This window comes from Ambystoma mexicanum, chromosome 4q, assembly GCF_040938575.1.
Source record: "Ambystoma mexicanum isolate Mex_15411 chromosome 4q, UKY_AmexF1_1, whole genome shotgun sequence".
NCBI classification, from domain to species: Eukaryota; Metazoa; Chordata; class Amphibia; order Caudata; family Ambystomatidae; genus Ambystoma; species Ambystoma mexicanum.
In genome coordinates, this window is record NC_090928.1 from 1,115,477,436 (window position 1) to 1,115,500,953 (window position 23,518).

The 23,518-nt window shown below is 47.7% G+C and overlaps 1 protein-coding gene across 1 annotated transcript in view; it reads left to right on the plus strand.

Moving 5' to 3' along the window:
• Positions 1 to 21,884, plus strand: part of PARP1 (poly(ADP-ribose) polymerase 1) — a 921,075-nt gene extending 899,191 nt beyond the window's left edge. Inside the window, exon 23 of the mRNA XM_069608683.1 lies at positions 21,367 to 21,884. Coding sequence (XP_069464784.1) covers positions 21,367 to 21,448 — 82 coding nt within the window. The 3' untranslated portion in view covers positions 21,449 to 21,884. The remainder of the gene's footprint in view (positions 1 to 21,366) is intronic.
• The last annotated feature ends 1,634 nt before the right edge of the window (positions 21,885 to 23,518 follow it).

A 23,518-nucleotide genomic window follows, 5' to 3' on the forward strand; every position in this document is an offset into this window, starting at 1 on the left:
GAATTAACACCAACTTTGACTCCCTGAAACCTTTCCGCTTCTCGCCCCTTTCCATCATCGAAGTTGAACATATTATCAACAATCTCAAACCCTCTGTCAGTGTGACTTATGTCCTGCTCCCATTGATATGATATGGCATTTATAACGCGCCTATACACAAGTGTTTCAAGGCGCGACGAGGCAAGGGGGGGGAACAAAGGGAGGACAGACAACGATCCTACTAGGCCAGGTGTCATTCAGATCTCGCAAGTGCATGTGAAGGGGCGGGAAAGGAAGAGTGCGCAGGGGGAAGGGAGAGGGGATAGTGCAGTACATGGAAAGTGGAATAAATAAGATAAATAAAACAGCCAGCTGGCGGCAAGTGCAAGGAAGTGCAGACATAAGTGCTGGAAGGGGGACTGAAGGGATACAGAAAAGAAACTGTCCCCAAGTGCAGGGTTTGCCAGGGAGGCAGTGCAGGCAGGCAGTTGATGGGGCCTGGGCCAGAGATCAGAAAAGGTTGGCCAGGTAACCAGTGCAATTTCAGTCAGGAATTCAGCAAGGGATTGGAGGAGAGAAAGCAGAAGCAAAGAGGAAGGTTTTGAGGTGTTTCCGGAACCAGCGATGGTTCTCCTTGAGTTTCAGGGAGGCTGTTCCAGAGAGGCCCCTGCCGAAGAGTGATCTGCCACCATCTCGTTGCTTGGGGAAGCGACTGACCCTGAGGGAGTTGGAGGCAGATGAGCGAAGAGCTCGAGAAGGAAGATATTTAGGAAGAGAGAGTTGCAGGTATTGCGACCCCAGAAGGCCTTGTTTACAATGCAGAGGGTTTTGAATTTAATCCTCGCAGCCACTGGGAGCCAGTACAGAGATTTCAGTCCTGGAGAGATACGATCCCTGGGCTTGAGGCCAAGGACAAGTCTCGCAGTCCTGTTCTGGATAATTTGCAGAGGGCGGAGAGTGGAGGCAGGAAGATTTAGATAGAGGCTGTTACAGTAGTCCAGCCTAGAGAGGACCAGGGCTCTGGAGACAGTGAGCTGTTATTAAGGAGGCTTCACATAATCTAGCGCCATTCATTACCACGCTTATAAATTCCTCATTTAGCCCCGGGGGTTGTCCCTGACAACCTGAAGGATGCTTGGGTCATCCGACTCCTTAAAAAAAACCCACACTGGATGCTAATATACCTACCAATTACAGGCCCATCACCACGGTCCCATTCCTGCGAAAAATTCTTGATCGTGCTGTTTACTTGCCGATCCAAGATTACCTGGAAACTAACAATCTCCTGGGACTGAGGCAATCGGGGTTCTGTCCTCGGCGCGGTACTGAGACCGACCTTATAGATCTCAAAACACAGATTGAAGACATAAAAGATGAGGGTAAACTGGCCTTCCTACTCCTATTAGACTTATCTGCGGCTTCCGACCTAGTAAATTACCAAATCCTTAGCTGTCACCTTAAACTAGCCGACCACTTCTCTGATAAAGCAACGGCCTGGATCACATAATTCTTGGACAACAGATCCGTGAGTTTTCTCCTTCTGTGACTGCTGAACCCTCGGAGTCACCTGTGGGGGTACCACAAAGATCGTGTGTTCCCCTACACTCTACAACGTGTTTACGAAGCCACTTTTTGACATCCTGGATTATCTGGGTGTCACCTATACTAATTATGCAGATGACACCCAGATACTCATCCCTATTACAGGCGATCACAAAACTGATACTCTTGCCGTCAACTCCATCTACCAAGTCATCCAGGCCTGGATGGCGCACAATGAATTATGCTTGAATGACGAAAAAAATGAGCTTCTCATCCTAGGCTCTCACCAAAGACTCAGTAAACTAGACCCATCGTTTAAATCCTTCGTCATTGATGGTAACCTCATCAAGGTCACTAAGGATACAAAAACACTTGGCATCTATATCGACTCCACCCTCTCTCTGACCAAACTATCGGAGTATCATCTGCTGCAGTTTATACATGCAAGCTCATTACAGCCTGTCGCCCTTTCCTATCACCAGCCAACTGCACCACTCTAGCTAGGACCTTGGTTATGTCCAAAATTGATTATTGTAATGCCCTCTATCTCAGCACTAACCAATGTAATATCAAGAAGTTACAAGTCATCCAAAATAATGCTATCAGAGCGGCACTTAACATCTCCAGGAACCATCACATTTCGGACACCAGACTGAGTATCCGATGGCTCTCAGTATCTGAGTCTCACTTAAAGCTCTAGCTCTAACACATAAATGCCTCGCTAACCAAGCACCTAGCTATCCGGCTAGCAGATTTACTATCCACACTACCAAAAGACCACTCGGAAGTGCCCAAACTAATTGCATTTCCATACCGCGCTTTAATCTTTAGTGATCTGGTGGGAGCAGTTTCCCAGTCTTGGCGGCGAAACTGTGGAACTCACTACCTACTCCTCTCGTAGCTTAACCCTCCTTCTTGGCTATCAAGTGCAAAGCTAAAGCCTGGGTGTCTGCCCAAGACCTGCCCTGATTCTGATCACCCATTCTTCCCCATGCCATAACTCTGGTGTAAATATGTGAGTAGTTGTCCTTTGATTTTTAAATTTGTATATAATCTTTAAAATGTCCTTGTTAATTGTACTGTTCTCCTTATTTCATTGCTATGTATTCTTGTAACCTAAGTGATGCGCCCGGACGCCCTTTGGTCTTGTGCGCTATATAAATAAATAAATGCAAATACACAGGTGACTTCAGTAACAAGGGTGCTGGCGACATTAATACCTTACTGTTGGCATACAGAATACTCTCAATAGTTTGTAAAAGGCAAAGGTTATTAGAACACGAAGAAATTACAAATCTTAAGCACGGCAAATATTTTCAGATAGCAAGAGAAGAGTCATTCAATTCGATAGGCTAAGCCAAAGTCAATGGGCAAATGTCTTCGTATAGGATGTAGCACTTCAGATAAGCAAATGGGAAAGTCTTTGCACAAGTTCTTGGGATTCTTTGATAAAAAGATCAATCAAATTTAGGGCCACAAGCTGATTTAGACCTGCGAGTTGCAGAAGTTACAAGCACTTCCACAGTAAGAGGTAAGTTCTCTTAGGCTAGTTTTACAGTACCTTTAGTAAAGAAGAAAAAGATGCAGCTGAAGATTTCTGTTCCTGTACAGCTCTGCAGATCTCACTGTTTCTGGGCCTCAGTCGTGGGGACAAAAGGGAGGACGTCTGGGGACTCCTGCACTTTATTGGCACTGGCAACCGGCAAACTTTACTTTCAGTGGCTGTTTCGTGTTTCAGCTCCTTGTGGTATAGCAAATAGCAATAAGCGCGGTTCCTGGCTGTCAAGGTGGACTTTCCTCACATCTGAGGTCCCGCACTCCACTGAGGGGGGGTGGGGGGGGGGTCAGGCTTGATCAGTCCTGCTTCACAGGAGTCCGGAGGATCTTCCAAAAGCTTTAGGCCAGCTTACAAGCAAAGCACACAATCTGGTGTCCCTCGCCTGACTCTACGGTTTCCTGCAGCACCTCTGAGGAAATGCAACCAGCTCCAAGATGGATGTCCAGGTGGCTTACTTGGGAGTTGATTGGTCCCACCAACTCAAAGGCCGAAGTCATCCTTGCAGGGCTTCTCTGTCGATGCGAACTTGGCAATTCGGACTTGCAGCAAGGCTTCACCGGGCAAACCAACATCCAGCAGTTGTCCTCTTCAAGCTCTTATTCGGTTCCTTCATCCAGTTGTCGACTCACCCTTCCAAGCCAAAAAACTCTCCTTTTATTCAGTTCTCTCCCATTCATTCCAGCAGGTGTTTTAGAGAATCTAAGAGTGTGTATTTGGGAGTGTGTTACTATGATCTTGCCCCTTCTGAAGAAGGCTTACTCAAACTGACTTAAATTAAATAATTGTTTAATCATGAAACCTTGTGTGTAAGAGTTTATTTGAATACTTGTCACTGTGAATCCCTGTAACTCTCCTGACTCTGTAAGCTCACATTGACCCATCATAAAATAGGCCTGACTGCTCAACACGCTACCAACCTGTGTAGTACAGACTTGTACCAAAGGTTGGATTCCTATTGCCAGGAAGTCAGGGTTGTTGTAGTGCACCCAAAGGGTACTGCATACAATCTTACCTAACCTTTTCCACAACCTCAATATTGCATTAAGTGTAAAAAGTGATAAATCAATGTCCACAGTGTCCTAGTAATTGAAGTAATTATTTTACTAGAAAACCCTGAGTGTATGTTATTTGAATACTTTTAATTGTCAATCTCAGTATTACCTCTCTACAGCTCACATTTAGCCCTCTTGAGAAGTCTGGCTGCTTAGTCACTCTACCAACTTGTCTAGTACAGACCTATACCAATAGGTGGGTTACCTATTACCAAGAGGACATGGTTGGTGTAGTCTCCCATAGGGTTACTACATACAGTCCTACCAAAAAGGTTCTGCCAGGTACTGGAACCAATGTGGCAAAAGGGATTCAAGCCAGGGCAGGAACCAGACCAAGAAGAACTGACTTGTACTTGGCGCACCTTCTACATCACACGCCAGTGGGAGGACGCATCTAACTGCACCTCAATCATTGGTACGCCATAACGTTGGACAAATGGGTGCTTCAAGTTATAAAAGGGGGACACAACAGTTTCTTCATCGACCACCACCTTGCACACTGCCAAGGAAAAACATCCTCCCGCTACAACAGTTAAGAGTAGAAGCCACCAAGCTTTTACTAAAGGCCTCCATAAAGCGGGTTCCACATCTACAACGGGGGAAGGGATTCTACTCCCACTTTTTTCGAATAAAAAAGATAAATGGCCAGTGGCGCCCAATACTAGATCTACGGGCCCTCATGTTTGTTCGTCTAAAATTCAAGATGACCTCCCTTCAACTTGTCTTCCATGTCTCAAGAAGTGCGATTTCCTCGCTACCCTAGTGTTGGAAGACGCCTACTTCCATATACCCATCCATCCATCCCACAGACAGTACTCTTCCGGTTCACTGTCGGCGACCAACTTTTCCAGTTCAAGGTACTTCCTTTCGGGTTAAAGTCTGCACCAAGAGTGTTTACGAAATGCTTGGCCCCAGTGACTGCTCACCTCAGGCGCTCTAGGGTACATGTTTTTCCATACCTAGATGACTGGCTAGTGAAAGGAAGCTCCCTGGAAACCGCGTCAGAGGCAGTGGGAAGAACAACCCTACTCCAAGACCTGTGGTTCTCAATCAACGAGGAGAAATACTCGCCACTACCCGCACAGACTAGTAGATCTGGACGCTCGAGTTTCCAGGGTTCGCCCCTCTCCGAACAGAGTGGTCACAATGCGACACCTCATCAAATGGTTCAACGAGAAAACAAGCTCCGCTGTCAGACAATTAAAGTCCCTTCTGGGCATGGTGTCCTCCTGTATTTTCCTCGTACCGAATTGCAGACTGAAGATGAGACCGCTTCAGGAGGAGCTGGACAGTCCATGGGCGCAACCCAGTTGATCGTGGGAGGACGTTATGCATCTCGCGCCAAATTTCCACAAAGCCCTCGAATGGTGGGCCTAACACTCTCCTCTTCTACAAGGGTTAACCTTCCAGCTACCCATGTCCAGTCTACTCTTGAGAACGGACGCTTCACTCACAGGCTGGGGAGCCCATCTGGGCAATTTACGAGCCAGCTGGGTGTGGTCATCGGAAGAAGCCAGTCTACACATAAATATGCTGGAGCTCAGGTGGGCGCTAAAGTCCTCCTACCGGTACTTTCTGGACAGATGGTGACAGTGCAGACTGACAACACCATGTCAATGAACTACACAAAATGGACGGCACTAGGTCCAACATCCTCTTGGTGTAGGCTCAACTGCTCTAGAACTAGAAAATACACCACAAAATACACACAAGGGCAGAACATCTTCCCGGCAAGGACAATGTTTTGGCAGACAAACTCAGCCGACAATTTCTTCAATTCCACGAATGGGAGATCAACCACCACAACCTGGACAAATTATTCCTCAGATGGGGGAAAACCCGCCATAGACCTATTTGCTACCCACGTGAACAAGAAGTGTGATCATTTCGCTTCCAGGTACCCGGAGAGAGATTCCCTGGGGTCCGCTTTCTCATTCAATTGAAGGGGAAATTCCTTTACGGGTTCCCTCTGGCACCTTTAATCCTGCGGGTGCTGCGCAGGATGAACGAACAACCCTGCACAATGATACTAATAGCACCAATGTGGGCACGCCAGATTTGGTACCCTGCACTCCTTCAACTAGCACTGCAGAAGCCATTTGGATTAAGGCGCTATATCAGAAACGCATCCTTGTCATTTCACCTCCATCCTCACCTGCACCGATTGCGTCAGCACAGGGGCAAACTGCTTCACCACAACCCGGCCAGCCGTTCCCTCCGGGGCTATCTCATCAGCAGCAAAAATTCCATGACCTCATCCTAGACCCCAAATGCTGGGGTATATTGCGAGCTGCCAGGGCTCCGTCCACCAGACGGACATATACTAAGAAATGGAAACGGTTCAGATCCTGGTGTTCAGAAGCTGGCACAGATCCCTTCTTGGCATCTGCAGAGCAGATTTTACCTTCTACATCAAGCAAGGAGTGGTGTGGCAATTTCTTTCATCAAGGTCCATCCTCGGCCATCTCCGCTTATACCACCAGGCCACATCAACACTCTAGTGGACCCGGCGGTCAAAACCTTCATTAAAGGGTTTATGCGCTCTTTTCCCAGACAAAGGAAAATTGAACCTACCTTGAGTCTTAACACGGTTTTAGCTGCACTAATGAGAGCACCTTATGAACCTATTCACAGGTGTGAGACAAGGTTTTTATTGTGGAAAACAGCCTTCTTGGTGGCTATCACTTCAGCCAGGCGCATCGGGGAGCTACAAGCGCTATCCACCGAGCCGCCTTTCACAATCTTTCACAAGGACAGGGTCATCATTTAACCTCACTCTAAATTAATTCCTACGGTCATGTCTGAATCCATCTTGCGAAAAGAATTGTTTTGCCCGCTTTCTTTGGCAACCACACAACCGCAGCGGAACGGATGCTACATTCACTAGTTGTGGCGAGGACACTGGAATTGTACATTGAGAGCACAAGAGAATTTAGGACTTCACCAAGACTTTTGTCGCCTTTGCAGAACGAACCAAGGGTCAATGCATATCAAAACAAGTTCTGGCACATTGGGTTTCCAGTTGCATTGCTCACGGTCACCAAATCAGAAATAACCCTCTGGCAGCCTCGCCCACGGCGCACTCCACCAGAGCGAGCACGACCTCGACTGTGTTCCAGGCAGGAGTGTCTTTGAAGAACATCTGCTGGCCGGCCACCTGGAGCACCCTCCAAACATCTGTCCGGCATTACTGCTTGAAAGAAGACCGCAGAAGCAATCTGCTTAGAATCACATGCTGTGCATAGTCCGACATCCAGTGGTCACTGCGGAGTATTGCATCTTATTTTTGAAAGTCGAAAAGGGGATGTCGACCTAGGCGTGTCTGTAATACTATCCCTATAGTGACGTGTAGTGTACCCAAAATCCCTCACGCGTTGAGGTCCCTCAGATTGTTTTTCTCCGCCCAGAATACTGGTCGCCTTATGCAGAGCTCATAAGAGACATTGCCATTTACTCGACCCTTGGTCGATTTGTCAGTTATTATTTACTTATACCACCTGCAGCTCTCTTTCGACGGCTATTGAACTTCCCTGCCGAGTCAAGATCTTCAGCAGTGGTTTCGACGGAGGTGATCCTATCAGCGCTGCCGAAACCGTGGCCCAGCCTCGCTGGCCTACACATTAGGGAGGGTGGAGGTTGGTGTGGACATTTCTGTTTCTTCTAGAATGCCTTTCCTTATCTCCCCCCACCCCCCCCCCCCTTCCTTCTGGGTTTTCATCACTGGTTATGGTGAGGACTCCTTTTAGGTTTTGCCCGCGTAACGGCAAATTTCTGTGGAAGGACAAGCATAAGCGGTGTAACCGCTGCTTACCCCTCGACCACAACGAGGCCGGGTGTGCGGCCTGTAAACTCCTTTATCCGAAAACTTTGAAGGAACGCAGGGTCAAAAGGTGGCCAGCCTACGGCATGTCGAAGGCTGATTCCTCACCCGTCGCCGCTGAGTGTCATGAGGGGGATAGTGATAACGCTACCTCCAGAACAGAGGTTGTTGACCTCTCATTGTAGCGCTCCCGCTCCATCGCGTCTGTCCCCAGCCCCGAAAAGCTCGGATCCGGCACTACTTATGGGGATGTACACCCCGGTGACACACACGAAAAAGTCACTCAACACACAACCCACGGCCATTCGTCAAGTAAATCGAAGAAGGCCTCAACGCCAACGGAGACGCCGAATGAACCAGCTGCCTCCGCCAACCGTAAGGGCCGGCAGCCCTCCCCACAGCCGCATGCGCGCCTAGCAACTGGGCCGTCTTCAACTAAGGGCGCTACCACCAAATCATCTGTCGAAACAACTTGGAAGAGGGAGTCTGTCTACGGTAAGGTTCTGGCTCTGCCAAAAACTATTCACGACCAGCCCTCGACAGGGAAGCTAGTCGTGGATAGCATAGCTAGAATAGTCTCCAAAGACTCGCAAAAATGGGTGCTGAAGGAGTCACCAAAGCCCGCTCAGAGGGTCAGGGAGATGCCGAAATCTACAGAGGCTACTCCAGAACCTCCCCCCACGTCGAAGGGAAAACCCAGAGATACGTCACCATTGCCGGGCCCACAAGAAGGTTTCTCAGAGGGCAACGGGGGGTATATCCTCCACGCTATGGGAGAGATCTTGATGTCTAGAGGCGGAGGAGCAAGCCTTTCCGCCACTAGACCGCTCGGGGTTATCACAATGGACTAGGGAAAGATGTGAATCGTGTATGGACAGGCTAGATAGGTTTGTGTCCACTTCTGAACACATTTCACCTAAAAGGCCAAGGGAGGTGCTCCCTGAAGACCCTAGGGCCAACTTTTTAACCCACTTGAGGAAGAAATAGACACATATGACCTCACTGAAGAGGATCCACACTTTCAGGAAGAGGAACAAATAATACTGAAGATCTACAAGACCCTGTAGGGGACTTTGAGGAAGACCCAGACATATGTGAACCACAGCCCTAGCAGTCACCAGGGGCGTCAACGGACCCTGATGTTTTAGATCTGCCCTCTCCTCAGACCACTCTGGTCAGAGAACCTTCGCCTATGAACGATCAACCCACATTCAATGCAATGCTATGCAAGGCGGCAGCACATTTTCAAATAGATACGGGGGAAACTACCCCAGAACTAGATTTTGTTGAAAGAATAATTAAGGAAAGCCGCCTGCTAGCCAAGCCATACCCCCTTCTTGCCTCAATCAAGAGACGCCTCGTTCCCTCTTTATCTACACCTTCATTAGTTAGAGCTGTCCATCCAAGAATTGAGAAGCTTTTTAGCCCCTCACCTTCTGATCCCTTATATATTAGGGGTCATTCCATACCAGATTCCCTGCTAGTAACCACCACAAGGAAAAGGGCGGGGGTTCCGCTATCTACTAGCGAAGCACCTCCGGACAAAGAGGGGAAGAAGCTTTATGCCTTAGGGAAGAGGATTACATCCTCAGCAGCTTTTGCCACGCAAATTGCCAACAATACAACTTTGTTGGCTAGCTATGCCGATGCCCAATGGGGACTGTTGTGCGAAGGCCTACAAGAAGTCCCTGAGCCCATGCAAACCCGCTTATTAGCCACTGTGACAGAAGGTACTCGGGTAAACCAAAGCATCATCAAGAACACCTCAGATGCTGCGAAAACGGCTGGCCGTTCCCTAGTTCAGGGCGTACTTCTCAAGCGACATGCTTGGCTCAAACACCGGTTTCAAGCCAGGCGTCCCTCATCAACAAACCCCTTGAAGACCCAAACTTGTTTGGTAAGGCGGTTGATGACGCACTGGAAACAGCTAAGAAGGAACACGAAACATTAAAAACCCTGGACCAAATCACGAGACCTCCTAATAAGCGAGGTTATGGCAACAGGCGCTTTTTTCGTGGCCAACGACAAAATCAACAATACACCTCAGCCAGCAACTGGTCCTCCCCTCTTGGAACCAGTGGACAGTATGATCAAAGAGGACAACGTCGTGGCAAGGTAAGAGGTCGGGGCCCCACTCCCAGAGGCTCCCCGGATACTACCACCAAATGACCCGAAAGTTTGGGTCCCCTCCCATGCATGTCCGGTCGGGGGCAGGTTAACATCATTTCTGCAAGCATGGGAGGGAATTACCACAGACCGTTGGGTACTGTCAACAATAGTCCACGGTTACTGCATCGAATTCAGTCGGTCCCCAACATTCAGACCCCCAAGGGGGAAGACATCTATCGCCAGAACCTCTCCATCCTTCTTCAGGAAGTTGAACTGCTGCTGGAAAAAGGAGCCATAGAGTTCGTGCCTCTATCACAGGTAAAGGAGGGTATTTATTCAGTGTACTTCCTTGTACCCAAAAAGGATTTAACCATGCGCCCTGTATTAGATCTGCGCCCAGCGAACAAATTTGTAAAACCTCAAAAATTTCGAATGGTGACTTTGCAGGAGGTAATCCCCCTGCTCACACAGGGGGATTACATGGCAACACTGGACATGAAAGATGCATACTTTCATATTTCAATGTTGCCAGTGCACAGGAAATACCTCAGGTTCATGATAGAAGGCAAACACTATCAGTTCAAAGTGCTACCCTTCGGCATAGCCTCTGCGACAAGGGTATTCACGAAGGTACTGGCAATGGCAGCGGCACACTTACGCAGGTGTCCATTCCGGTCTATCCTTACCTCGACGACTGGCTCATAACGGGATTCTTACGAAACATGCTTCTCAAACACAAAAGACTGTAGACCTCTTGTTCCACCTGGGCGTCTCCATCAACGTGAAGTCCAGTCTAGACCCCAGCCAAGTCCAGCAATTCCTAGGGGCTCTAATTTCAACAAAGGACGGCCCCGTCTTCCCCTCTGAGAGGGTCCAAAACATGCTGTTTCAGATCCCTCAATATGTAGCTGGTCGAGAGGTGACGGTACGCAAAGCATGTGATTGCTAGGAATGATGGCGTCATGTATTTATTTGGTCCCAAGCGTGCGCATGCGCCCAATGCAAGAGTGGCTCAACAGCCAGTAGTGTCAGGCCAGCGGACAATGGGACGATCTAGTGGTTGTCTCGCAAGCCTTGGTTCTCTCGCTGCGTTGGTGGTCGAGGGAAAACCTCGTGTTGGGGAATCCTTTGCCACCCCTGCAGTTGACGCCACTCTAACCACAAACGCATCCCTCGCAGGATGGGGGGGGGCTCACCTATCGCATCACACTGCACACAGAGTTTAAACTCAGTGTGGCGTCCAAACGCATAAACCTGCTGGAATTGTTGGAGGTCTTCGAAGCACTGGAGGCCTACCAGACAAACCTACAAGGGAAAACAGTGCTGATCCTCAGACAACACCATCGCCATGTACTACCTGAACAAGCAAGGGAGCAGTCACTCTCCAGGACTGTCCAAGTTGTCCCAGAACATCTGGAAGTGGGCTCTGAAACACATGTTCCTGTTATCTCAATATGTACCAGGGGAACTCAATCTTCCGGCAGACAGACTCAGCAGAGACTTGCCTCTGCCTGCAGAGTACGAATGGCGATTGCATGAAGACATAGTCTTCGACATTTTCGCAGAATGGAGATTCCCAGAGATCGACCTGTTCGCAACTCTGGAGAACACCCAATGCCAAGATTACACCTCCAGGTACCCCCAGAACCGCTCCAAGGGGAACGGCCTCTGGATAACATGGTCAGGGAAATTTGTCTACGCTTCCCCGCCCCTCCCTCCCCCCGACTCCCCTTCTCAACAAGAACCAGTTACCATGATACTGGTGGCCCCCATGTTCAGCCAACCCTGGTTCGCTCATCTGATGGAGAGGTCTGTCTCCCTAAGTGAAACTACCCTGCTAGTACAACATATTGGCACAGGACAGGGGCCAAACGCTGCATCTTGGCAGCCTGGCTCCTGAGGTCATAGAATTTGGACATTTGCAGCTCCCTCAGAGATGCACAGACCTTCTCAGAGAGGCAAGGAAAATGAACACTCGTTACTGCCACTCTAGTAAGTGGAAACGGTTTGTTATCTGGTGTAACTCAGAGCATCAACCCCGTTGACTGCTCTCCCACACATATTGTTCTATACCTGACTCACTTGCTGGACTCAGGGTTAGTCTTTAATTCCATTAAAGTTCACCTTGCTGCACTCTCCACCTACACTACGTCTCAACATAGTGTCATGGTTGAAAGTTCCCGTTATTAAAGCCTTCACGGAGGGAGTGAAAACAATTCACCCTTATATATATTTTCTGAGGCTTGTGGAATCTGCTTAGATCACATGCTGTGCATAGGCCGACATCTAGTGGAAGCTGCGGAGTATTAGTTTGTTTTTTGAAACTCGAAAATGGGCGTCGACACAGGGCGTGCCAGTAATACTATCCCTAGTGTGACGTCCACTGTACCCAAGATCCCTCACGCGTCTAGGATCCTCAGATTGTTTTTTTACGCCATACTGGTCAGAAGCATTTTGCGGAGTCCCCTGGCCTTAGCCATACTTTTGCTAAAATATTGATTAATTGACATCCTTCCCCATCCCAACGTCTAACTTCGACACTCGACGCCGGCTGGAGAAGAAATCGACCGTCGGCTGCTGCACGACGGATTTGGGCCTCGGAAGGCCTCTGGCCTCGGCCCTGCAAGTAGGGAGAGTGGGGGGTTGGACATACTCTACACTCTTGGTATATAGGTACACCTTATACATTTCCTACACTTAACAGCCTGCTGCCTCAAGGTGCGTATGGAGGGTACCCCTTTTCAATTCTGCCCCAAGTGCAATCGCAAATACCCTTGGGTCGACAGGCACGCCACGTGCAATCTCTGCTTGCCGAGGGACCACCCCGAAGCAAACTGCAGAGCGTGTAGTAGGTTAAAACCTAAGACACTTAAGGACCGTTCGACGAAGCGTTGGACCCACCACGCCAGGCAGGCGGCCATGGCAGCGGAGGGCGCCTTCAGCGATGGCAGCTCCTCCGCACTCCAGGAGTCGGAGCCCGCAGACAAGATCAGCGCGGCCCCACGTTCGAAGGACAGGGACTCTACCCCCGATCCTCGACGCCAGGCGTCGAAAACCTCCGGAGCCACAAAGGGACAGGGAAAACACTTTTCCACTCACGGGGAGGGGGGAAAACAGCAGAAGAAGCAGCCTCTGCACTCTTCCACACCTGTGAAACACTCCACTCCTCCTAAACAGGCAGACAAGACCAGGTCTGCTGATATTTCAAAAAGCAGCAAATCTACTCAAGATAAATCTCAAACTTTATGAGAGTCATTCCCAGTTCCAAAAAATGGTCAAGTGATGACATAGATAGGGTCATGTCAAGGATGTCTTCTTTGGCAGACTTTTACGATAAAAATCCAGACCATTTCCTTTCATATGATCCACAAGGGGCTACACCCTCAGGCTCTAATGATCCTATCCTTTCCCCCCCCCCCCCCCCCCCCCCCCGAGTAAGAAGCCCCGGTTTGAGACACCAATGAGGTCTACAGACCCCTTCGAGGTACAACCATACTCGCGGCCATACTTGCTGCATCAAGGAGAGACTTCCTTTGGTGAGGACCAAGATTTTGGCATGGTAGAAGAGCAAACCGGGACGGGCTACTATGGGGACGATGAGGACCAAGAAGAGGAAGACCCTGAAACCTACAGAGTAGATTCCCCGGTAGAAAAGGAAGCCCCTGTTACCGACTCCTCTGTCGATAACCAACCCCTCCTGAACGAGGTTCTCGCACGTGCAGCAGAACATTTCCATATTGACACCCACGGTGTCCAGGAGGAGAGGGACTTCACCGAGGAGTTAGTGGGAGAAAGGAGGCCTGTTGCCCAGACCATCCCTATCCTTAAGTCTATTCAGCGAAGAATAGGCCCGTCCCTGGTGAACCCCAACCTCACCAGAGCAGTCAATCCCAGAGTTGAAAAACTTTTCAGGGCAGCCCAGTCTGACCCTCTCTATATAAGAGGACATCTGAAGCCAGACTCCCTAGTTGTCACTAACACTCGTAAGAGGGCTGGAACACCCTTGTCATCGTCCGAAGCTCCTCCAGACAAGGAGAGCAAAAAACGATATGGTTTCGGCAGGAAAGTAGCCTCAACGTCTGCCTATCGGGCAAGGATTGCAAACTCCACCACCCTGTTGGCCAGCTACAATTGCCATCAGTGGGAAGAAGTCGCGGCACTCACAGCCTCTGCACCAGAACCCTTAAAGGGCCAGTTAGCTTGGATTTCCGCAGAGGGTAGAGCCGTGTCTGGTTGCATTTTAAAAGCAACCTTTGACGCTGCCGACAACGCAGGCAGATTGATAGCAGAAGGTACTGTTATCAAGAGACATGCGTGGTTACGGCAGTCTGGTTTTAAGGCAGAAACCCAGGCATCATTGTTGGACAAACCGGTGGAAGCCGATCTGTTGTTTGGTAAGGCGGTCGAGGACGCACTGAAGAATGCCAAGGACAAATACGAGACACTAGAGTCCCTTGGCCAGTTAACCAATAAACCCCCTAACCAGAGAGGGAATAGTAATTTTCGTCGCCCACGCTGCCAAAATTCCCAGAGAGGATCTAACTATTCCCAGGGGCAGGGTACACAGTGGAACAACAGTCTACCCAGGGTTACGGCAGGGGTAATAGGAGAGGACGTGGTAAAGGCAGAGGCAGCCCCAGCAAAGCAGTGAGGCTCAGTTCAGGGTCCCTTCTCACGCAACCCCAGTAGGGGGATGCATTTCCAACTTCACCCAGGCTTGGGAAGATGGGTGCTGTCAGCAGTATCCACAGGGTACTGTATAGAACTACTGCAGCGTCCCCGGAACCATCCTCCACGATAAAGAGTACACTCTTTAGAACATCAGAAGATTCTCCTCGAGGAGATCGCCATTCTGCTAGCAAAGGACGCGATAGAACTCGTCCCGGGACACCATGTAAACAAGGGTATTTATTCAACTTACTTCCTTGTGCCAAAAAAAGATTTAACAATGCGCCCAGAATTGGATTTACGGCCTGCCAACAAGTATGTCAAGCCCCAAAAGTTTCGTATGACTACGCTACAAGAGGTAATCCCCCCCCCTCCTAAAAAAGGGGGATTACATGGCAACCTTGGATATGAAAGATGCCTATTTTCATATTTCCATGTTCCCAGCGCACAGAAGGTACTTGCGCTTCAAGGTGGACAGTCGGCACTACCAATTCAAGGTACTGCCCTTCGGGATAGCTTCGGCACCAAGGGTATTCACCAAGGTACTGGCGGTGGCGGCTGCACACCTACGCAGGGAGGCAATCCCGGTGTACCCTGATCTGGACGACTGGCTCATAACGGGGGAAACCCCAGTAATTTGCAGGACAAACATTCAAAGGACTATCAACCTCCTCCATGAATTAGGCTTCTCAATCAACGAGAAAGTCAAGCCTGGTGCCAAGCACCTCCAAACAGTTCCTAGGAGCAATCCTAGATACTCAAGAGGGTTTGACCTTTCCTTCAGAGGAAAGAATTCGGAATATACTACTGCAAATTCCGCAATATCAGTCCGGTCACCAAATAACGGTACGCAAAGCAATGCATTTACTGGGCATGATGGCGTCATGTATTTACCTGGTCCCCCACGCGCGCCTGCGCATGGTCCCATGCAGGAATGGTTGACGAAACAGTGGTCTCAGGCAAGTGGTCAGTGGGACGATCTAGTGGTCGTTTCGCCAACACTAGTACAAAGCCTTCACTGGTGGACAAGAGAGAATCTTGCACAGGGAAAACCCTTTTTACGATCCCGAAGTACAGGCAGTAGTCACTACCGATGCATGTCTGACGGGGTGGGGAGCTCACCATCTCCACCACACTCAGGGTCTCTGGTCTCCCTCAGTGGCCAAGAACCACATCAACCTGCTAGAGCTTCTGGCAGTATTCAGAGCGCTTCAAGCGTTCGAGCCCCACCTACTAAACCTGTCAGTGCAAATCCGGACAGACAGCACAACAGCCATGTTCTACCTGAACAAGCAAGGAGGGACTTGTTCGCCAAATCTGTCCAAGCTTGCCCAGAAAATCTGGATATGGGCACTCAGACGGAACATCTTCCTGTCATCACAACATGTTCCAGGGGAGCTCAATTCCCTAGCGGATGCTCTGAGCAGAGACTCCCTCCCAGAGGAACACAAATGGGTTCTACACAGAGAGGTCGTGGAAGATATCTTCTCTCAGTGGGGTTTCCCCATTATAGACTTATTCGCCACAAGCGAAAACAGACAATGCCCAGGATTTGCATCCAGGTTCCCCCAACCAGACTCCCTGGGGAATGCCCTGTGGATGAACTGGTCAGGGATGTTTGCGTACGCTTTTCCACCAACTCCTCATCAGGAAGGTGGTGAACAAGATGAACAGAGAGTCGATGACGCTCGTCCTAGTTGCTCCCATGTGGGCAAGACAACCGTGGTTCCCACACCTACGCAGGATGGCGGTGTGTGAGCCCATCAAACTTCCAGCCTGGTACAACCTATTGTCCCAGCACCAAGGTCAAACAGTGCATCAGCAACCCAACTCAATGAACCTGGCAGCATGGCTCCTGAGGTCATAGAGTTTGGACATCTCAATTTACCACAGAGGTGTATGGACATCCTAAAGGAATCTAGGAAACCAAACACAAGGCACTGTTACTTTGACAAGTGGAAGAGATTCGTTATCTGGTGCCAGAGTAGACAAATCAACCCAGTTGATTGCACTCCTTCCACTATTGTTACATACATGCTCCACCTGCTAGATGCAGGATTGGTTTTTAACTCGCTGAAAGTACACCTGGCAGCCCTGTCTGCATACACCACTTCCCATAACAAGGTCTCGTGGTGGAAAGTACCAGTAGTTAAAGCCTTCATGGAAGGAGTAAAGAGACTTCACCCTCCTATTTCGAACCCACCACCAGGGTGGGACCTTAATGTGGTGCTATCTAAGCTCATGGGCCCCCCTTTCGAGCCCATGCATAAAAGCAGTGTCAAACACCTGACGTATAAAACAGCCTTCTTAGTAGCTATTACTTCTATAAGAAGGATCAGTGAAATTCAGGCTCTGTCAGTGCAGGATCCCTTCTTTACTGTCGTCCATAAAGACAAACTGGTTTTACGCACACCCTAGGTTCTCACCTAAGTTTATATCTAAATTCCACGTAAACCAGTCCATAGAGCTTCCGGCTTTCTTCCAGGACCCTCAAAGCTCGGCTGAGGTGAAACTACACACCCTAGATGTGCGTAGGGGGGTCCTCTACTATGTAAATAAAACCAGACCGCTAAGGAAAACAGATCAACTGTTTGTCTCCGTAGCTACAGGCAAAGAGGCGGATCGCGTCTCTAAAGGTGCCATCTCGAAGTGGATTATTAACTGTATCCATCTGTGTTACTCACTCTCTGAAAGAACTCTGCCTTTCACGCCAAGAGCCCACTCTACTAGAGACATTGGGGCCACTCTGGCTTTCATTGCAAATGTACCCTTGACACCATTTGCAAAGCAGCTACTTGGAGCTCTATTCACACTTTTACTCAGCATTACTGCATTGACTCCCATTCCAAGGCAGATACACGAGTGGGACAAGCGGTTCTAAGACACTTATTTGCTCATGACCCTTCTCACATCCCACCTCCTTCTTCAGGTACTGCTCGCTAACATATGCACAGCATGTGATCTAAGCAGATTCCACAAGCCTCAGAAGGGATACATTACTCACCGTAATCATATTTCTGATGCTTGTATCTGCTTAGAATCACATGCGACCCACCCTTCCTCCCCTCTGGGAGAAGGCGCATGGTTGCTTGTAGCCTTACCTTTCTATCTGCTTAGATTATCTGTACTCACGCTACTCCTCATGCTACCTCATGTCAGAAAAAATACAATCTGAGGATCCTAGACGCGTGAGGGATCTTGGGTACAGTGGACGTCACACTAGGGATATTATTACTGGCACGCCCTGTGTCAACGCCCATTTTCGAGTTTCGAAAAACAAACTGTAATACTCCGCGGCTTCCACTAGATGTCGGCCTATGCACAGCATGTGAATCTAAGCAGATACAAGCATCAGAAATACGATTACAGTGAGTAATGTATCATATATATATATATTTCTGATGTTTGTTAATCTGCTTAGAATCACATGCTGTGCATAGGTCCGACATCCAGTGGTCACTGCGGAGTAAGCGCTCTCTATCTTAGATCCCTTTGTAACAGTTCACAAAGATAAGGTGGTTCTACGCACACACCCTAGGTTTACACCGAAATTAATTTCAAAATTTCATGTCAACCAGTCTGTAGAACTACCAACGTTCTTTCAGAACCCATCAAACTTGGGAGAAAAGAGCCTGCACACACTGGATGTGCGCAGGGTGGTCCGTTTTATATGGAAAGAACTCGACCACTAAGAAAGGCCTATCAGTTCTTTGTCTCAGTGATGACAGGAAGAGAAGGAGATGCAGTTTCCAGATCCACTATATCTAGATGGATTGTCCAGTGCATCACTCTCTGTTACACTCTTGCTAAGAGTGAACTGCCCTTCAAGCCTAGAAAACATTCTACTCGAGGCACTGGGGCATCCATAGCATTCATTACAAATGTTCCCCTTAAGGCGGCAACCTGGAGTTCTGTACACACCTTTACAAAACACTATTGTCTAGATGCCAATTCTAGATCTGATTCCCAGATGGGACAAGCAGTACTAAGACATCTTTTCTCTACTGTTCCTTCTCACAACCCACTTCCAACTCCGGGTACTGCTCGCAAGTCTATGCACAGCATGTGATTCGAAGCAGATTAACAAACATCAGAAGACATGCATTACTTACCGTAAAAGCATTTCTGATGGTTGTATCTGCTTAGATTCACATGCGCCCACCCTTCCTCCCCGCTCGGATGGAAGGAACATAGATGTCTTATTACTTTCTCTCTTTTCTGTACTCACTCACGTTAGTCATAAGGCTCCCTCATGGCAGAAAAATACAAAAGGAGGGACCTCGACGTGTGAGGGATTTTGGGTACACTACACGTCACTATAGGGAAAGTATTACAGACATGCCTATGTCAACGTCCCCTTTTTGACTTTCGAAAGCAAGATGCAATGCTCTGACCACTGGATGTCAGACTATGCACAGCATGTGAATCTAAGCACATACAACCATCAGAAATGCTTTTAAGGTAAGTAATGCATGTCATATAGCGCGTGCACATACAGGTGCAATCTTCCGGCTATCAGACATGTTGGTTTGTAATTAACTGATTGGTATTCTATTCAAGCATGTGAATCTATGAAAGATCCAATGCTGGAGAAGTCTTAGTTACCTGTAACTGTATCTCTCCAGCATTGGTGTCTTTCATAGATTCACGCTTGCCTGCCCTCCTCCCCTGGGGAGAGGCTGCTGCCTTTCCAGTAAGTCGCCTGTTACTAGCCTTCACGGTTCAAAATCTGAAGATGGCTGACTGGGGTGGAGCCTAAGCCCTGCCGCCTCATTGGTTGGGGCCTAAAAAGACCAGAGTAGGTGGAGGGACTACGCGAGCGAGTGAAGGACTACACAGGCCCTATGGGGCTCATTGGGTGTAGTTTTCTCTTCCTAAGGAAGACGTTTTATATTATTTTTTATTATTTACATCACCAGGAATTCCGAGTCTGGCGGCAGGGAATATTCAAGCATGTGAATCTATGATGGATACCAATGCTGGAGAAATACGGTTATAAATAAGTATTTAATACTTTCTAGCCTAGATAAAGACAACGTTTTACTTGACTGTTATTTCATTTTTCCTTCTAGGAATAACTCTATTGAACTGTAAAGCAAGCTTTTGGAACTTTTATTTACCTGATATATTGGTACACTTTGATTTTCAAAGTATTTTTGTTTACTTGTGAGTGTAGTGATTTATCCCTTAGCTTTTCTTATATAAAGGTTATATTTTTATATAATAGTGTGCGGAAAGTCTTTTATTCTGTTAACTGTGAGAAGTGTACTGTACCTGAGAACCACCCTACCTCCTGTACGTTTAGTCTGGGCTGCTCTGCCATTCTATCGCTTAAATTGCCTAAGTCACTGGGCCGCTAAATCAGGAAGACATGCGTAAAATCCCTGACCACAGATTAAGGAAAACACCCCTAAATACTCTTGATTCCAAATCCAGTTGTCCCCTACACAGGGACACCTATGGACCTGTATTCGCTGCGACCAAGATTTACTCTCCCTCGTGAGAAAAAGACTGAGTTAGCAGAGCAGCACACTGATTCTGTTCCTGCGATGCCTCTGTTAAAAATAGACCCAATGTTGAAGATCAAGCCTGATTTTGTAAGCTGCTACTCACAGCAGTTAATCTTGCGCACGACTGAAATACGGATTGCCAAAATGTTTTAAGTTGTAAAAGTCACCGTTCCCCAGTAGCAGTGCTGATCTACAGATCTTCATTGTTTTGTTCCTGTGGTATATTCAAAGTTCTGTTGGCAAGCAGGATAGGTGGCTCGCTGAAGGTGAGGGACCAAGATAGTGTTTGTAGGGTACAGTGCCACTGGAGCACTAGTTTATTTGGTGCATGTACTGGGAAGATGTAGTTTATGCTCAGTGATCATGCTCACCAGAAATGTGTTCTCCTTCCTCCTTGATTTTTGGGCTACGGTTGATTGCACATCAGGGCTATCTGTTTGCATATTTGTATGATCGTGGGGTTTCTTGTATGCAGAGCACTAGGATGCCTTAGTATGAGTTTAAGTAAATAACAGATACTACAGACGGATGGACATTAAGCTTTCACTTCTCTGCACATCTGCCCTCATCTCTGCATGCTCACACACCTCCAGAAACTAAGTGGTCATTTCATTTTCAGATATGTTGCTTATTGTATAGTGCAGTGATGAAATTTGGCACTTTTTAGGTTTTGCATGTTTTCATAGACCCTTTTTAAACATGTGCACTTTTTGTCAAAATTAATTGGGCCCGTTTCTAATGGGGTGGACTCATGCCATGCGCCCCCCTCTAGAGCACATCCCCTCCTCCACCCGCAACATACATGTATATACACATGTAATCGGTTAATTTCGACCAAATGTTCACAAAGTGCACGCTTTTAAAAATACTTTTATGAAAAGATGTATTGCACGTTTTCAGACCGGAGGTTGCCTTAGCTGAACCTTTTCAGGCTTCCAGTCATTTGTCTGTTATTGTAACTTTGAAACTTTTACCACATATTGGCAAAGATGATTCTTTTGGCCCGCCATAGGATTTGGATGTTCATTAGGGGCTAATATACATAAAGTAGTGAAGTGAGAACTTGCTGTTGTCTTTGGGCAATGTCTTTTTTTGTCTGTTTATTCTCCTTGACACCTTGCTTCTTAGATACATTGTATATGACGTGGCTCAGGTTAACCTGAAGTACCTGCTCAAAGTTGACTTCAAATACAAGAGTTCGCTTTGGTGAAAAGGACTGTACGGCCAGTTCTTCAGTTGCTCTGTGAGGATTGTCTACAGTACATACTATGACATGGACTGCTTTTTCCAGAAATGCAACGAAGCACTAAGTTGTGCACAATGATGACTTCACACAAATCACTTTAGTCAATTTTTTATATGCAAGATCTATCCAAGGCAGCGAATTGGACTGAAAGCAGAACATCAGATTGTTCAAGTTACGTTTGTTTTGCAATTTCAGATGTGGGATAGCTGCCATGTCCTTTAGAAATGACAGTAGACCATAAAATGTGAAATACTGTTTTAGCAAAAGAGAGGCTTGAGAATGTTTACACACAATGGCTTTGAATAGGAAGAGAGCACACGTTTTGTTCAAAATGTGCTTCCGTGTTTCTTTCCTTTTTGAATGTTAAACATTTATTTTGAAGTAAAAAAGTAAAAGCCAATTTCTGATTGCGTGTTCTTTTTATGCTTAAGGTCTGTATTGTTTGAGCAACAAAGAATTCTCATTGAAACCTTTAGTTTTTTTGCCAGATTTTTAGTCTGCAGAATACAAAGGCGAATTGGGAGATAAGCTTGTCTTTTAGTCATGAGCTCTTAAAGAAGGGACCATTCTACCAAACCATTCTGTTTTGTGATAATTTGAATTGGTTCTTTGGTGTTCTAGGAAGAATTCTTCAATTGGGGTTACCATTCAAACATCAGATATTCTGCAAAAAGTGTGTACCGTTGAGCATGGCAAAGACTCTGGGATACATTTTTGAGTGACACGAATCTTGTAATGAAGTCTCATGTCAGAGGCTGGGTGATTAAACTGCTGTGATATTGGGGGCCACTGTCTGCTCTATGATGCAGGCCTTGGAGGAGGTGCACAGGAATACCCCAGTCCATCACCAGCCTTCAGTTCAGGTCCAGAACCTTGGTAACCGCAGGTCATGTAAGACTGGCAGGCATGAGAAGGAAAAGTGTGGTTCTCCAAATGCTGTAGTCCCAAAAGCCATGAGTCGGGACTATAAGAGATTAAATTACAAAGAGAAGAAGCCATCACAAATCTATGCCTCCAGAATCTTTGATAATCCCGCAGGTTTGGTAGAATGGCAAGCAGCCAGGCTCAGTCTGATGAGAGCTGTAGAGGGGTACAAAGAACTGAGCATACACTTAGTCCAAGAAAACACTAATGCACTCGGAAGTTACAAAAAAGGCATTTAATATATACACTGAGGCCGAGGTGATAATTCACAAGCCAAATAAGTACTTTAAAACAGTACAATAGTAAAAGATCACTTTGGAACATTCTTTGGATAAGAAATCACAGTTGTCGTAACCTTAGAATAGCATTTGTAGTAACAAATCGCCTAGTAAAACCATCTTAAACATATGCAGACTGTTTTAACTTCTGTACCCTTTAGTAACTTTATTCCAGCCTGTCCTAATGAGTCCAACCCTATCTTATGTGAGTCTGTGTTCAGCTGGTTCACTACAAACAATGTCCAGCGATGGAGCAGGAAAGCAGGGTAAAAAGGTACAGTATGGTAGAGACCAGCAGGAGTCCCCAACATCAAGCAAGCCACCCACAAGTAAGTTGTACCAGGGGTAGGACAGTACCTTCAGGTGAAGAAACAGTTGCTGCAGGGCGGTTCCAGCGGTGAGGCGACAGCAGACCAGGTGACTGGTTTGTCGGACTTGGCGGCAGAAGAGACTTCGGTGGATCTGGCGACGGCTCTCATGCAGACGGACGTCCAGCAGAGTATCTTCTCGGTTCTGGCTTGTTGAAACCTGTTTCGGGGTCGTTTGAAGGACGGTTGTTGTGGCGGGTGACTCTTATCGGTTTCTTGGTCCTCGTCTTGGGTGAGGGGACTTCAAGGAGCTGGATCAAGTCACTGCAGACTTAGGATGCCCAGAAAGTTTCACGCGAAACTGCACTTCCGGAGAGGATGCACAGCGATGCAGCCAAGGTCTCAGGGTATTGCGGGCCGTGGCGATCACAGCTGTTCAACCGATGGTGCAAAATGCAGTTTTTCTTGGGACTGGTTAGGCCCACCAGTCCAAGGGAGAAAGTTGAAGTCTGGATATCAGCGGT